The 15,549-nt window shown below is 41.9% G+C and overlaps 1 protein-coding gene across 1 annotated transcript in view; it reads left to right on the top strand.

Annotated features, from left to right (window-relative positions):
* LOC138262044 (receptor-type tyrosine-protein phosphatase mu-like) overlaps positions 1-15,549 on the top strand; it is a 306,256-nt gene that overhangs the window by 128,912 nt on the left and 161,795 nt on the right. The window contains exons 6-7 of the mRNA XM_069211767.1: positions 3,211-3,322; positions 11,360-11,418. Of these exons, the coding sequence (XP_069067868.1) occupies positions 3,211-3,322; positions 11,360-11,418 (171 nt within the window). The remainder of the gene's footprint in view (positions 1-3,210; positions 3,323-11,359; positions 11,419-15,549) is intronic.

Below are 15,549 nucleotides of genomic sequence, written 5' to 3'. Positions count from 1 at the left end.
GGGTCAGACAGGGATGTGTGCTGGCCCCCTTTCTTTTTCTTCTCTACATAAATGGTCTGGAAGCTGCTGAGAACAGTGCAGGGAAAGATTTGCCACTTATTAATTCTCAACCAATTGCTGTGCTACTTTATGCGGATGACGCTTCCCTCATTTCGAGAACAGCAAACGGCCTCCAATCCCTGTTGGATGCATTTAACACTTTTATGGGCAGTCTTGGGTTAAGAACAAATATAACAAAGTCTTATGTGGTGAAAAGTGGTCCTAAGCTATCTAAAACTAAGAAATTTGTTCTAGAGGGCTCAGAAATTTTAAAAGGCCCAATTTGACTTATTTTGGGGTCCCGTTGGTTGTTGACGTCAGTTGGATATTTTTAATGAGTGTCCGCAAAGAAGCTGGGCCACAAACCAGTGAGGGAAATGTTGACTATCTTTAAGTGCAAATGTTCTCCTATTGCATCATTCGGAGCCGGGATTATAGTAACAGCAAATGCTACCAGATAGTGGAGAACACATTTCTGAGGCGACTGCTAGCGGTTCCGCAATCTACCCCGGCTGCTTTCTGTCATAAAGAGGTTGGTCTGAGGTGCTTAACTGAGCATATAGGAGTGCAGCCCTTACTGCTCTAGCTTAGAGTATGGATGAATCCCGAAGCTCAGTTTTGTAGAGCAGTGATTACAGATTGTTTGCCATTGGTCCGGGTCTATGGACATTCCTTGGTTTAGGTACGTTAGTACTTTATTTCTTTGCTTAGGGATTGGGGAATTTTTCCACACTCCCAATTCTCTTCTAGCCATGGCAAAAGACAGAGCTAAGGACTTATATTGGCACCATGCTGCCACAGCCATTCTATCCTATAATGTATCTTACAATTCTTTCCTCTGAGCAACACAGATCTTTATTGTCCAGATTCGGCTTGAAGTCTGTACATTTTTTTGTTGCATTCCATACCCAAGGCACCTTGTTTAAAAAAACTCTTGCAGTGCACTTGGGACGATCAATCTCCTAAAACCACACTGCACTTTATTCCATTTTGTAATGTATACAGTGTACCTAGGAGAAGGTTTCTTCGGCCTGTGCTTCTGGCCTCAGGTATTAAGTCCAGTCTATCAGCATATTCATATTTGCACGATTTGGGATGCAAAGCAATTATACGCTGTGTTAAATTTTATACTAAGTGGCATTCAAATTTACAAATACTATTAGCTTTTTGTATTATCTGTTTTGATCTGACATTAATATTTATATTTTTATACTTTTAATTGACTTATGTATTAATATTTTATGCTTGTAAACTTTTATGGCTCTGTTGAACAGATTAAAGTATTTTTTTGGACTGACACCCTAAAACTTTCTACACAGCAGCTGAACTGACTGAAGTATACGTTTTGAAAATGTTGTGAAGATTCGACAAACAACACTAAAGTTATTAGCAACAAAAAAAAAAACCTCTGTCTATGGGAAAAATGGTCCTAACTATAAATATCTATATGTATATTTATAGGACTGAAACATGTTGACCACCTAAAAAAGATCTGACTAATTCCTCTACAATTATTAATCCTACCCACTGGGAACCACTTCAATAAAGGAAAACTGGGTCCTCCATAAGGTAGTTTTAATATTTGTCCCCTCTGTGATGCTCCCTAATCACCTACAGCATCGGACCGATTTTGAGTTTGGTGGAAGGAAAACTTTGTCTGCCAGACTCCCGACAGTGTGTCTGCCGCCTCTGAGGCAACCTCCCAGCCGGAGGTATTAAGAGGTTCCTGCTAGGTCAGCGGGCAGAAATCTGAGTTTCCGCCCGCTGACCTAGTGGGAAACAGGCTACAGCTTTGTCTCCGGCTCGTAATCGAGCTGGCGGCAATGCTGTAGCCCGCTGGGTGCACCAGCACCCTCCCAATGTTCACTGTCTGCAAAGCAGGCAGTGAACATTGCGATGGTGGTGGCCAGAGGGACCCTGCACTGTCCGTGCCAAGTGCATGGGCAGTGCATGGGCCCCCTGGGGGCCCCTGCATCCGTTCTCTGCCAACTTTTACATGGCAGTGCCACTGCCATGAAAAGGCTGGCGGAGGCCGAGGTCGTAATCCCATGCAGCGTTGCCCTGATAGATTGGGACCGCCACCTACCTCCAGACAGCTGGGATCTATGATCCTGGTGGTGCTGGCGGTTCCCTGGCAGCCTGTCAGGATTATAATGTGGTGCTCAGACTACCACAATGGCGGCGGTCTGATGTCCATTTGCAAGTCAGGCATTTTAGTGACTGCCAGAATCATAATGAGGCCCTAAGTCATTGGCTACCTATCTCATATACCACCCCCAAGAGCTCCCCTGGTTAGCCAGGATTGAAGCCCACACTGGTGTCCTGTCACACTGTTATGAGGAGGTGCTGATGATATAGCATGATGTAGCATGCCATCACTGGGTGGGTGAGGGCTGCCATCCTTTATGAGAAATTCTCCTGGCCACATCTTCTATTTGGACTTTACTGACCATGGAATTTTGGAGGCATAAAGAAAATTAGTTTATTTTCCTTTATTTTTCTTATACGTTGGGCATCTATGTTAGTATAATGCAATAAATATCATACCAGTAGCCAGGCCACTCTTAATGTGAGCCTTTGTAACCTCATGGTTAAGCAATACCCAGACAGTTCCAAAAAGCCTGATACCCTTTTTTTTGCTGATAAATGATATAACATACCCTCATTCATAGTGCCATCTTGCAGTTGCACCATCATTTGCAAAATGCAGTACAAGATGTTGTTTTTGCATTCATAGCTTGATGCCAGTGCCATACAACATTACAGCAGTGTAAAATTGGCTGATTCTTATGCTACCTACGTAAGGTAACCTCTTTCTTTGTCTGTAAAAGGCATATTATACAGTACTGTATGGATGTAGGCAAACTCCTGCTCAAGTTGAAGAAGGAAAAATAAGAACATTAAAACTGGCCATCATCTTTATTCTATCTGTGCGCTGAGAGGGACAGCAGACGTTTCAATAAAGACTAACAGATGAATTGAAGCTGCCATGGCTACATTATATACTTAATACATTGGGATGAACAGCAGGCTCAAAAGTCACTAGAGAAAAGTGGAGCATTAAATCATGCAACTTCTACAGTGTAGGTACAGTGATCATGTATGTTTTAGTGGAGGAAAGGATATGCTGCACATTTGGAATGACTGATGCATTCTTTGTTTTTATTTCAGTGGCCTCTACCCCTGCAGCTGTCCCACTGTGGTTGGCTGTTGCACTGGTGCTTCTAGTGCTGTTTCTATTTCTTGCAGCACTTGTGGCATTTGTCAAGGTGCGATCAATAAGGTGAGTAAGTTGAGAGAACCTGATGGTAATCGTGTATGTTCCTTTGGAAATTGTGTATGTTCCATGGTGTAAATTGCATCTACCAATTTACACCAAAATTCCACATCCACAGTAAATTAATGTGAGCTTACACCTACTTTTTGAGTACATTTCATTTACATGCATAAACATTTTAGAAACTGACATTTACATGTGTATATTTCTGAAGTGTCACACTGAAGTCCATTTGTACTGTGAAACGTTTTGTTTCCTTTAATTTTCCTTAATGAAGTCGTTTTCTAGTAAAAAAACAAAACTTTTCTTCCCCTACATCTCTAACATATTTGTGGGTGTTCCATTCCCATTTCTACACTAAAATATTTATTCCTGCCTTTGACAGGTGTAGAAATCAAAACATTCTCAGGCTCGGAATCTTAAATAGGTTTTGAATGCCCACACACATGCATGCTGTGGGTGTTCATCAACTTTAGCAGGTGACTCACCTGTTTGCAGATTTGCTCAAAAGTAGTTTCCATAATAGTGACACTATTTTCTGTATGGGAAAATCCAGTTATGAATGCAAAGTTACCTTCTGTGACTCAAGAATGCTGATGCAAACATATAAGTTTACAGATTTGATTTATGTACTTAATTGAACGTTGGTGCATAACATCCTTCATGAATCATGTACGAAACAAGAATTAGGATGTGAGAATTGACTCACTCACAACTCTGAACCCAGAAAATAATTCATGTGGAAGACGCCATAGCATAAGTCAGGCTCTCTATTCATAATTTGACCAGGCTTAAATTAATACAAATATTTCAATTAGGTATCTAAAAAGCCAGTTCAGATTCTCTACCCAAACCACACCCTGATTCACTGAATGTAGACAAGTGGAATTTTACAATCATCACATGTAGTTTCATGGCAGAGAATCTACCAAAAAGGCAGGTTTCCACCATCATGAAGTTAAGGTTAAGTGTGTGGAAGGAGGGTTGTGCTTGTGGAAGTGGTGCAGAGACCCTCAGCACTTGAAACTCTGTTGTTTAGTGGGAATGTAAAAACATCCTGCAGGGGTATTCTAACCCTAAAAACACTTAAAATAATTACTTCTAAAAAAGGTTGGGGTATCTCTGTTCTCATGGTGGAATGGGGTGGAGAAGTCCTAGGGATGGAGATTTCCAGGTTTATGAGTCAGAAATCTACTCCCATTAGAGCGGAAAACCAGGGAATGTAGAGACCTGACCCTTGCCATTAGGGCTTTATGTATTAAATGTTCAGTGTTGTCAATCGATGGCTGTTGTGGGTGCACAGTATGTGCACAAACAGTTGCTTCATTGTCCATAAACCATTTGGAAGAAAACATCATCTTTTTGAGTGCCTCTATTTCTTTAGGTTAGATTTTGTTGTCGATAAGACTGTTGTTCTGCGCCTCAGTGCATATGTGCTAACCCCTAAAACATGGTATAGTTTGGGCTATGATTAATTGACATTTAACTTTTAAGTAAGGCCACAGTAACACTGTGCAGGAAACGCAGAAATGGCATTAACGTCACATGGTCTTCAGAATGACTTTTATTGTTACAAAACTCACATGTGTGACTGTAAAAGACAGACTTGAGGCCTACCAACGTATTTTGACTGGTATCAGCCTGAAAGACTGCAGCAGCATGTCAAAGGGAACTATGAGCCAGATGTATCAAACGTTTTTGCATTCGCAAACGGTGCGAATCACAAATTTTGTCCATTTGCGAATGCAAAAATGCCTTTCACAATGTATGAAAAGCATTAGCAGCACAATTTTAAGGAATCACTAAAATAGCGATTCCTTAAAATCGCGACCCCATTTAGAGAATCGCAAATTGCAATTCTCTAAATAGGAACTCGCAAATAGAAAAATCTTATTTGCGATTTCCAAAGCACATGTATCAAGCATTTCCTAAATGTGAATTGGCCATGTAGCACCCACATGCCCCTGAGGCATGTGTATGCTTCACATGTCCGCAAATAGTTTTTGGGGGTGCATCAGAGGGGGCCTTAGGGGGTTTGCATTACCTAATTTGCGAATTCCTAACTGGAATTCGGAAATTGGGAAATGCAAAACCATTCGCACCTATGGGCCGACAGGCCCATAGGGTTGAATGGAGTTGCATTTTCTATTTGCAATTCGGTAATAGCGTTTGCAAATTTTAAGAAATCGCTATTACCGAATCGCAAAATTCATACATCCCATTTTGCATTTCTTAAACAGCGATTACTTAAAATTTGCTATTTAAGAAATGCAGACCAGATCTTTGATACATCTGGCCCTATATTGACATGCAGAAAAATGTATTTTTAAACATTAGCTAAATCACCTCCAAATGTGTCTTACAGCCTAGAAGGATGGATTTCTAGAGAAAGGACATGATAATTCTGCTGAGTGCTATTTTCGCTCTAGGCTAATATGCCTTATATTGTTGAGATAACCTTATCATAGTCACCTTTTAATAGGTAGGCATAGGAAAATGCTATAGGAATCTTTCAAATTTTCATTAAAAAAATTATCAAAAATCTATTTTATTGGTGGAGGTAGATCTTTGCTAATTAATGCATAGTGTAAATTTGACTTTGTGAAAAACTATTTTGTGCTGCATTGAAGATTTAGCAGTTATTCATTCAGTTCTGCTGGGCTCTTCCCTGATGATATATGAAATAGCTCTTTGACCAGACACAACAGACCTGACTTTACTAACAGATAGTCTAGGAAGAGTAACCACCGGCCACGTATCTTGAATTGAATGACCTGGGAGTGCACAGGAACATAGATGCTATGACAAAGGACCTGATTGGAGCTTGTTTTTTGACTGAATGGATGCTAGCAAAAGGAAGGTTTATAGCTTTCCCAGCCACCTTGTGTGGCACACAGCTGGAGGGCGAGACTGCTTCCAGAATTCATTCAGGGGAGGCTTGCAGTCATGGCTCACGGGAGGGAGAAGGGGCGGGGCGGCGTGCAGCAGGGGGGAGAGGGGGCATGGGGGAACGAGCAATAAAAAAAGTAATAAAAAAAAACGTACCTGTTTCGCCGCGCAACCTCCGCACTGCTCCTCAGATGCAGGCACAGGCTCCCAGCCTGCCTTGCGTCCAATTCTACCGCTGCTTTCATGCTGCTGGCAGCATGAAAGCAGCAGTGGGATTGGACGGAGCTCCCAGCCAGGGCGCTCCGAGGACGGGTTGGAGAGAGCCTAGTGCGCATGTATGCTTGGCCGTCCCGAGATGGCCAGTCAGACATACATGCACACTGAGGGGGAGTGCACAGCAGTCCCCCTCCGTCCCTGTCAGGCCAGCAGCCCCGCCCCTTTTGCATACAAATGTAATAACATAGTTTATTAGGTTTTTACTGTAAAATATTTGCAGCTGCTGCTGCTGGCGGGGGGCAACGCTCCTCCGCCATAGTGGAAAAGCCACCCCGGGAGGCTTGACGTGGCAGTGGAGGATTTTCATTTCATTAAGTCAGTGTTCACATAGATTTCAGTAGTTTTAAACATGTAGACAGCTACCCTGCCATCTTCAAATATCCCAGAGTCTGTTTGATAGTTTGCAGAGCAGGATCAAATGCTAGAAAATGTAGGCTGGCTGGACTGTAGGAATTATTTGGAGATTACACAAGTAGAAATTTGGCTCTTAGAACATAATTCACCCTGATGAAGAAACAGAAAAGGACATTCTGACTTGATGTGCATGTAAAAAGGACCTCAGCATGACTTGTCCTCTGCTCATTGTCTGGAGCTGAAGTGCTTGAACGGTTAGTTGGCCATCTTCTTCTTAATCTCAGGGACTAAAAATGCCAAAGAGGGGCTCCACTGTGTAGAAAAACTAGCAGACCAGTGGGGATTGGATTGCACCTGACCCTCTATGTACAAAGCTGGTGTGAGACCTGCCTTTTTGGAGTCTGCTATGTGTAGGCCTGAGAGATGCAGAAGTGAATATGAGTAGGTTCTCCAACACCTGTAGGAAGTTGAGGTTGTGAAGCTACCCAGGAAAGGCATGACCTCATCAGGTGGGACTCTTGGGTTCATCGTGCTGTGAGCTTTTTCCAGATACAAACAAAGCAGGAGCTCATGATGAAGGAATATAGCCTCATTGATAGCCAAAAAGTCCCAATATACAACTGTTGACAAGTGTGAACCTTTAGATTTATCTGCCTCTTCACTTTACATCTTTGGGGTGATGCCTGAGAAGGAACATGACCAAGTAGATTTCTTTTGAAGGAGGAATTTGAGGTCATGATAAAGATTCCGGGCTTAATTTAGAGTTTGGCGGATGGGATTACTCTGTCACAAGCATGACAGATATCCTGTCTGCCATATTATGATCCCATAATATTCTATGGAATCGTAATACAGCGGATGGGATATCTGTCACGTTTGCAACAGAGTAACCCATCTGCCAAACTTTGCCAGGGGCTTAATTTGTAAAGTTTTCTTAGCCTAGAGGTACAGTAAATTTGTTTGTTAAGAAGTTTGGTGTCTCTAATTTCAAGACCTTATAGCTTTATAGATGAGTCATGTGCACCTTACAGATTATTAGAGTGTTTTGTATGGAGCTAAACAGTTAGTAATGAACAAACATAATATAAAAGAGGGGAAGCGAAGGCTCAGCATGAACCAATATCAGCAAATAAGGCGTGGACTAAGGAGGAGTTTCAAACAATTTTAAAAGTTTTGGGCAAAGTGGATTGTTATGTTCCTCTTGTATGACAGCAATCTGGACTGAGTACATAGTTTCATACGTCCATAATTCAAAGGAGATGTAGCTCAAACGAGGAGTTAAGGCTACAGTGAAGGGTTGGTTTTGTGTTGGGAAATTGTTACATTTGGCAGTTTTAAGGTTAAGAGGATCACTTTGATGCACTGTTAGTGAAAGCACATTAAGCATTTTATTTTCAGTACGTTGGTTAGTTATTAATATTCAGTTTATACTCTTCCTTGGTGCTTAAATTTTGCTAGAAAGCAAATATACACATATTGTTTAATTTTCAGCCTTACATATTTCCTCAAGACCCAAGTGTCATTCAACTAAATTATTGATGTGAACTCTTGGTTGATAACCTGAAAGATGTTCTGCTGGTTGACTCACCGCAGAGATGTATGGATTCCTGGCACATGGTGTAGGACCCCACTCTTCCTGTTCATTGCAATACTACATGGTGGTTTTGTTGCTAACCTTCATCACCATGGATGAGAGGACATCTTTCAGGGCAAGATGAATCACTCAAAGTTGTAGAAAATTTATGTGGATCTGACTCTCTGCTGGAGCCCAGAGGCCTCTGATCTTCACCTTTCCTAGGTGACGGCCCCTCTAACCCAGCAGTGATACATCTGTTACACATGTCAAATGAAGGTGGGGAAAGGAGAGCAGTCCATCACAAATCAGCCAACACAGACGATCAGAGCTATTGCCTGAAAGAGGTGAATGAGTTTGGTGAGGCAGCATTGTTGCTTGGCTCACAAAAATCTATGGTTCCACTTTAAGGCACGCATATGCCACCATTCAGGATGACAAGGATGCACTAGGTAAGGAGCCCAAGAAGCCTCATAACCATCCTCACTTAGTAACACGATTGATCTCGAATGTCCAGGTGTTGATGCAGTGGTAAAAAGGCTTAAATGCCACCAAGTCCAGGATAGCCCAGTGAAGGAAATCCTTTGCATGGGGCTCTGGTAGGACTTGTTGTTGGAAAAACTGAAAGAATTTGGCTGCTGTTCAGAGGTGGCCCACCACTGAGTGCAGTGAGTCTGACTTGAACAGCCTGTCGTCGAGCTATAAGAACACACCTCTACGGCTGAGGTAAGGCCGAGGGGAAGCTCAGCAAATGGGAAGTGTTCCAACTACACAATGAACCACAGGTAATGCCTGTGGGAGTGCAGAATGGATACATGAAAATATGCATCCTGCATGTCCAGGGACACCATCCAGTCTACTGGGTCAAGAACGGATCTGAGCCAGAGTGAGTATTTTCAACTTGTCATTCCTATGAAAGGTATTCAATGAGGTGAGACCCAACATAGGCCTCTGTCCTTATTTGGTACTAGGAAGCAACACTAGCAGCATTCCTTTTAACTCTGGATCTAGTCTCATAAAGAACGGGTGTACCTGCTGCATGAGACTAGCCAAAGGGAGCTTTCTCTTTCTGAAGGCATAAATATATTTTGACATTTTATCCAAACAGTTGGTTGGAAAGCCATTAGGTTAACTTTACTTCTCGACATGTGTCTCATAAGGCTTCCAGGTGTAGGATTCTTTGCCAAAAAATTTTGAATCACTGGGGGGCAGTCTGTCACCTGCCCACACGTCAACTGACCAAAGGGCCTGTGCATGTCAGCATCTGTGAGAGTCTTGTGGAATGGTAATAGTGCAGCAGGAGTTGGATCTCACTGAAGGACTTCAGTTAACAAATTTGCAAAATTGCCCCAGTTTGAAAAATAAGCGACTGTACGCCTAGCACTTCTGCTGCCATTGCACTACTACTGCAAAAGAGGCACCTTCTGCCTTAGTGGCATAGGTGGTGAGTCACGTTCAGTGTCTTGAAATGTATCTATTCCACTGGGATTCTGTAAATCAAGATATAGCCTTCATCAGTATGGGGGAGGAGGCAGGTTGTTTACCTCTGCATCATCATCAGTTTCATGAGGCACATTTTGAAGGCCAGGTTCAGACATGGATCCAAATACCTTCTAGCCTTTGATATGACTAGTGTTGAGGAAGAGAAAACTGATTATTGTATGACTGAATAATGACTGGATGCACTTTTGAAATCTCACACTGCAACATAGGACTGAAGCAGTCCGATGTCATTTCAGGGTTGGAGACTGCCATCAGATTGGGTCTACTACTGGTGTTGGTGGAGTCAGCAGTGGTACTGGCGTGGAAGGGACTGGCATGGATCCAGGAGCTGGAGTGAAAGTCTAGAATGGCATTGGAACAGGCCCAGACTCACTCCCACGGGTCTGTTGTCCTTAGGGGAGGGCCTGCCACAGAAAGTCTAGCAATGGGTCCCTGTAGCTCCATGGGGCCCAAAGACACGCCTGAGAAAACCAGAAACACCTGAAAGAGTTGCAGCATGTCCTCCGTGAAGGCTGTGGGGTTGTTGATGGCCTGGGGAATTTGTAATGAGACGGGACAAGTTGTGGGGCTGGGTTAGAGTCAGAAAATACTTGCAGTGTATGATCTTTTCGTTGACATCCTCACACGTTTTCACCTAATTTTGAGTGTCAGGATGGGGTTGAGTCCTGCTTAGTTTTCATATACTTCTGGTGCAGTAGTGACTTTGACTTACCGGAAGACTTTGAGCAAGAAATGGACTCTTGAGTGAGTGCGGGATGTGTGTTTCAACCGTGACCTCTTCATATGTTCAGCAGCATAGAGTTGTGTATTGTTTTTGGATGCTGAGGGCACATTTGTGGGAAAATGTAGGTGTGAGCACAGCCCATTAACCAGAAGTGTGTATATGACTGACATCTGCTTTGTGCAGTCTCGGTATAGCTTGAATCCTGTCATTTTTGGGGTACGCATCGCATTTTCCCTGGCACACTGCCGAAATTTGGAAGTTGTCAGAAGGCCAAAAAAGTTGGGAGAGGAGCTCCTGATGTGTGTCAGAGGATGCAAAACAAAAGGAACTGACTTCACCGCACAGGTGTGGTGCTTATATGCACCTCCACTGTCACTTCCGGGCGGTACACAATCACTGCAGAGCCACATGGTACACCTTATTGGGAGACAAGAGCATTGCTGAGGAATTCGCTGGTATCAGTGTTGCACCTGGCAATATTCTAAAGATGCAGAATTTCTGTGTAGAAAGACTATCCACAAGAAAGAGAGTTATCGATGGTGAGCAACTAATTATTTGGTCTGTATTTTCAGAGGTCTTGAGATAGCTATAGGGATACAGAACAACCTGACACATACATTTAGATTTGTTTTTTCCATCTATCCACTTTATACTTGTATCTACTCTTATTCAATGTTGCTTTCTTGACATTAATTAAAAACAGATTTACAATTTCATCTGATAGGTCAAAATCTCCTGATGATGGACATAATAGCACACGGTTAAAGAGACTAACTGGGAAAGGTAAGAGTAATTTCCTTATGTAGAAATCTGTAGAAATAATGTTTGCATATAGTAAATTGTGTTCCTTAATTCCACTTCCAAATTCACTGAATGGGTAAAAATGGGACATTGGAAGAGTTAAGTGCTCTTGGGGTGAGGTTAAAATTGGCTTATATGCATGAAAAGTACACAGAGCATGCATACATATATCTATGTGTGTCTTCATGAGTGTTTTGCGGTCATTCCCTTCCTGGAACCACTTGTACATTTACTCCTAAAGACAGAGAATAGGATCGTTTAGGGGTAGGCATAGACAGCGAACGCACCCAAATTTACCACGCTGTAAGGGCAGCGCATTTTACCCGTTATTACAGAAACAAGGTTAACTTAACCTGTAATTTGTAGGTTCATTATGTCGCTAACTGGGCGGGTTTGGTAACATCAAGTAGTGTTTCCCTGGTGTATTGGCTTTTGTATAGTATCATTCTTCCAATGCACCCGTTCTTGGAAAACCAAAGCCCTGAGAAACGTGGCTAAGGCATCTCTGTATCCAGTTAATAATTTTCAAATTAGGGACATTTTGCAAACCATGCATTTAAAAAAGCACTGCTGCCTAAATTGGCTTAGGCTATTGGTAAAACATGTTTAGATTAGTAATAGTTTATTTTTTCTCTCTCCGTCATTAGATTCTTCTAAACTTTTTACGATCCTTCGAGTAATAGACACATTTTGCTTTTACTGTAAGGTTCTTCTGGGTGGGGGGGTATCTCAATTGAATTCATAAACAACAGTCCCATCTGTCCCATGAAGATGGAAACCGAGTTTGGGTCTACGATCTTCCTTGATAACGAATGCTTGAAAATTAAGGCCCCGATTTAAGGGCCCCTAGCGCCATTCAAACAACACAGCGTGATTTTTTTTTTTTTACGCTAATGTGTCTCAACGAGGCTAAAAACACCGCGCCATATTTACAAAGTGGTGCAATGCATGCATTGCGCCACTTTGTAACCCTTTGCGCTACATCAGGCCTGCGTCAGGCATAATGTATGCAAAGGGAGCGTTCCCCTGCTAGGGGGAGCCGAAAAAATGGCGCAAAGAAATGTAAGAGATTTCTTTGCTTCACTTTTTTGGCACTTTTAACGCCCGCTCAGAGCAGCCGTTGAAAGGATGCTCCCATTGGTTACAATGTGCCTCTGGGTGCTTTGCAGGATTAGCGTCAACATTTTTGATGCTAATCCTGATAAGCCCCAAAGTAATGTCAAAGGTAGTGACGCTAGTTCCGTAATTACTGCCATGGTGCGCCGTATATATTAAATATGCATGAAGGTGCCCCTTGCTGCACAAAAACAATCCTGTTTACTATGCAGGTACTCTTCCACCATGGTGCAAGAGTGCCTGCGTTGGCGCCAGGCAGCACAATGTGCACCAGAATTGGAAACTGGGAAAAGGCAGGAATGCGCTGCATAATGATAGATACAATTACTCAGGCAGCAGCCATAGCGATCTTCAGACCTTAGAGAGCAGCAGCAAAGCATCCTTCCTCTGGCACTGAATCACCAGTTCCGGGCCTCTGGTGAGCCTGTTCCGGTGGAAGCTAAAGCATATGCTAAGAGTGATATCAATGTGCCAGTCTGGTGATAGGACCCACTGGGTTCTTAGTGATTGAGATGTAATGGGTTGACATCCGGGTCAGTAGAAGGGATAGAGAAAAATATCAATTGCTAATGTGCAGCAATTTCATAGTAGTCAAACCACATGCACACTTGACTTCTTGATTTTTTACTAATTATAATAATGGTTAACCAATATGAAACGATTCCATTTGACATAATTAGGCTGCAAATTGACATGACTAGGCCTCTCTTTGCCTGCACTAGCCTGAACATTATAAGCACAAACATGTTGTTTTATTCTTAACATTTTAATAGTCTTTCTTTTTTCTACTCAACAAAAATTAAGTTTGCTGTGTGGTGATGTTTGAGCAGAAGTAAATTAATTTTCTTGTATCCCTTGGAAGAAGTTGATTTTGTAACCGTCTTCATACTTGTAACTATCTCAAGACACTTTTCTATTCCTATTGAATCTATCAATGCAAATTGTGTAGTCCATCACTTTGTAGAGGGTGGAAGATGCAATGCATTTTTACGTGAAGGGTTGTGATTAATTATGTATTCACATTCCCTCATGCTATGTTTTTATGAAAAACTATTGAATTTTTTCATGGTTATATCATTCAAGACCTGAAAATCTAAAAAATATTGTGTGTTGTCTGCCAGACTTTTCCCCTCTACTTTAGAGAGCAGACTCCACTTCAGTCTGTTTACTGATTCATATATAAAATAATTTCTCTTACACTGGCTGAGCTATACTTGGTTTTACCTATTGATTCATTACATCCTACAGATATTATGATTTAATTGCTTGTTCAACCAACCAACTTTATGGTTTTGACTTTGATTCTTTGTCAAGCAAAGGTTTGATTTGTATTTCTAATTAATTGAGTCTCCATTTGGAAAAACGTACATGACCTCAATCCTGTGCATTGACCTTTTTATTAATGAAAGCACCAGCACACTTAAATTGAACACTCAGTGTATGGTTGCTAGAGATCTGGGGCATCTGTAGTGCCTATGCAAACTCAGGCGCTTGCTAAATTTCTGCCTGGCTGCAGAGAAGTACAGGACGGTGAATGCTGGAGTCTTATGATTGGTCGTCAGCTCATGGTCTGTATTGCAGCCAAGCAAAGATGAAATTTGCAGAAAACAGCTAGCAGCAAGAGACAGTGTGAGGGACGGAGGCCACCTAAACAGTAATCAAAAAATAAATAACAAAAGGCTTTGTGCGTTTTGTATGTGTATGAAAATGGATTTTTGATTGAGAGGGTAAAAACCTTACTCAAGCAAAAAAAAAAATCCTTCCTCAAAAGTCACTAAATTAATCTGTGCTTAAGCCTCTGGTAGCTTGGCATAAAATACGTCAGGCTTAACTTCACAGTACTGTGTTAAGTATTTATGCAGCACACAAACAGTACTAAAGTGAAAATACAAAAAAAGGAAAAATCCCACACCAATTTAGAAACATAGAATAAAACTGAATAAATACAATGACACCTAAATGAATCAAATCCAATTAATCAAACTTGAGTTATGAATTTTTTGTTTTAAGTGAAAAATCAACCTTCTAAATCAACATGCCAACCGCTGGCATCTAGTTGTGCAAGGCCAGGACAAGGTCAAAAGTTATGGCTGACTTCAATGGAGCATGGTTCGGCTACAGGAGGTCACGTGGGCTTTGTCTTGGCTTACCTTCGGACTTAGAAAACATTTCAAGGAAACGTTTCTGAGAAGGTAAAGATCAGTAGTGTCGTAGTTGGACTCTCACTTCTTAGCAATACTGCTGCTTTAGGGGTGGCAGCACTTCTGTTTGTAGGCAACTGAGACACTCCTGCAACAAGTCCCAACTGTTGGCCCAACCCTCCCGGCTCACAAGCAGTACCTCACCAAAACTCAGATGGCAAAGGTGATTTCCAACAGCCTTACACATGGACTCTAGATGAGACTTCTCAGTGGAGTTGTGGTGGAATGGAAATTACCCTTTTCTCTCGTCAGCAATAAGTCTCAAACGCAAATAAACAATGAAGGAGATGCAGGAGAGTTTTCAATATATTTATTGAAAAGACTGCAATCTATAGCAAAATGCATGAATTGCAATGATTAGGATAATGAGCAATATTAAAAGCAAAATCGTGAAGATGAGAGTTGTGAATATGAAAACCCCCACCATATTGCAATGAACCTAAGATTTGAAATTCCTAACAAAGAACGCCTAATCCCTACCCTGCCAGTACCATGTCTGTGAGAAGCGCCCCTCAACCCTCGTTACCTTGGAATGAGCTCTCTAGGTCAGACTCTGTGGAAATACAAAGGCTAAGTTCTGCAGCAGGATGATATGCAGCATAGATGCCATCTGGAAGGAATCCCTCTGATGACCTTGTCCGTGCAAAGTGTACTTATACTGATCATGTAGGATCTCTGACGCAGGTATGTACATAAACAACTGATTATGTATGCAAACGTGTTGGCAATCACATAAACAATGTCTAATAAGTGTGCATTATGTTCCTGTCAAACGTAAGAAAGAAAGGGACATGAT

This window comes from Pleurodeles waltl, chromosome 1_1 (genome assembly GCF_031143425.1).
Source record: "Pleurodeles waltl isolate 20211129_DDA chromosome 1_1, aPleWal1.hap1.20221129, whole genome shotgun sequence".
Lineage (NCBI taxonomy): Eukaryota > Metazoa > Chordata > Amphibia > Caudata > Salamandridae > Pleurodeles > Pleurodeles waltl.
This window is presented reverse-complemented; position numbering and strand designations above follow the sequence as displayed.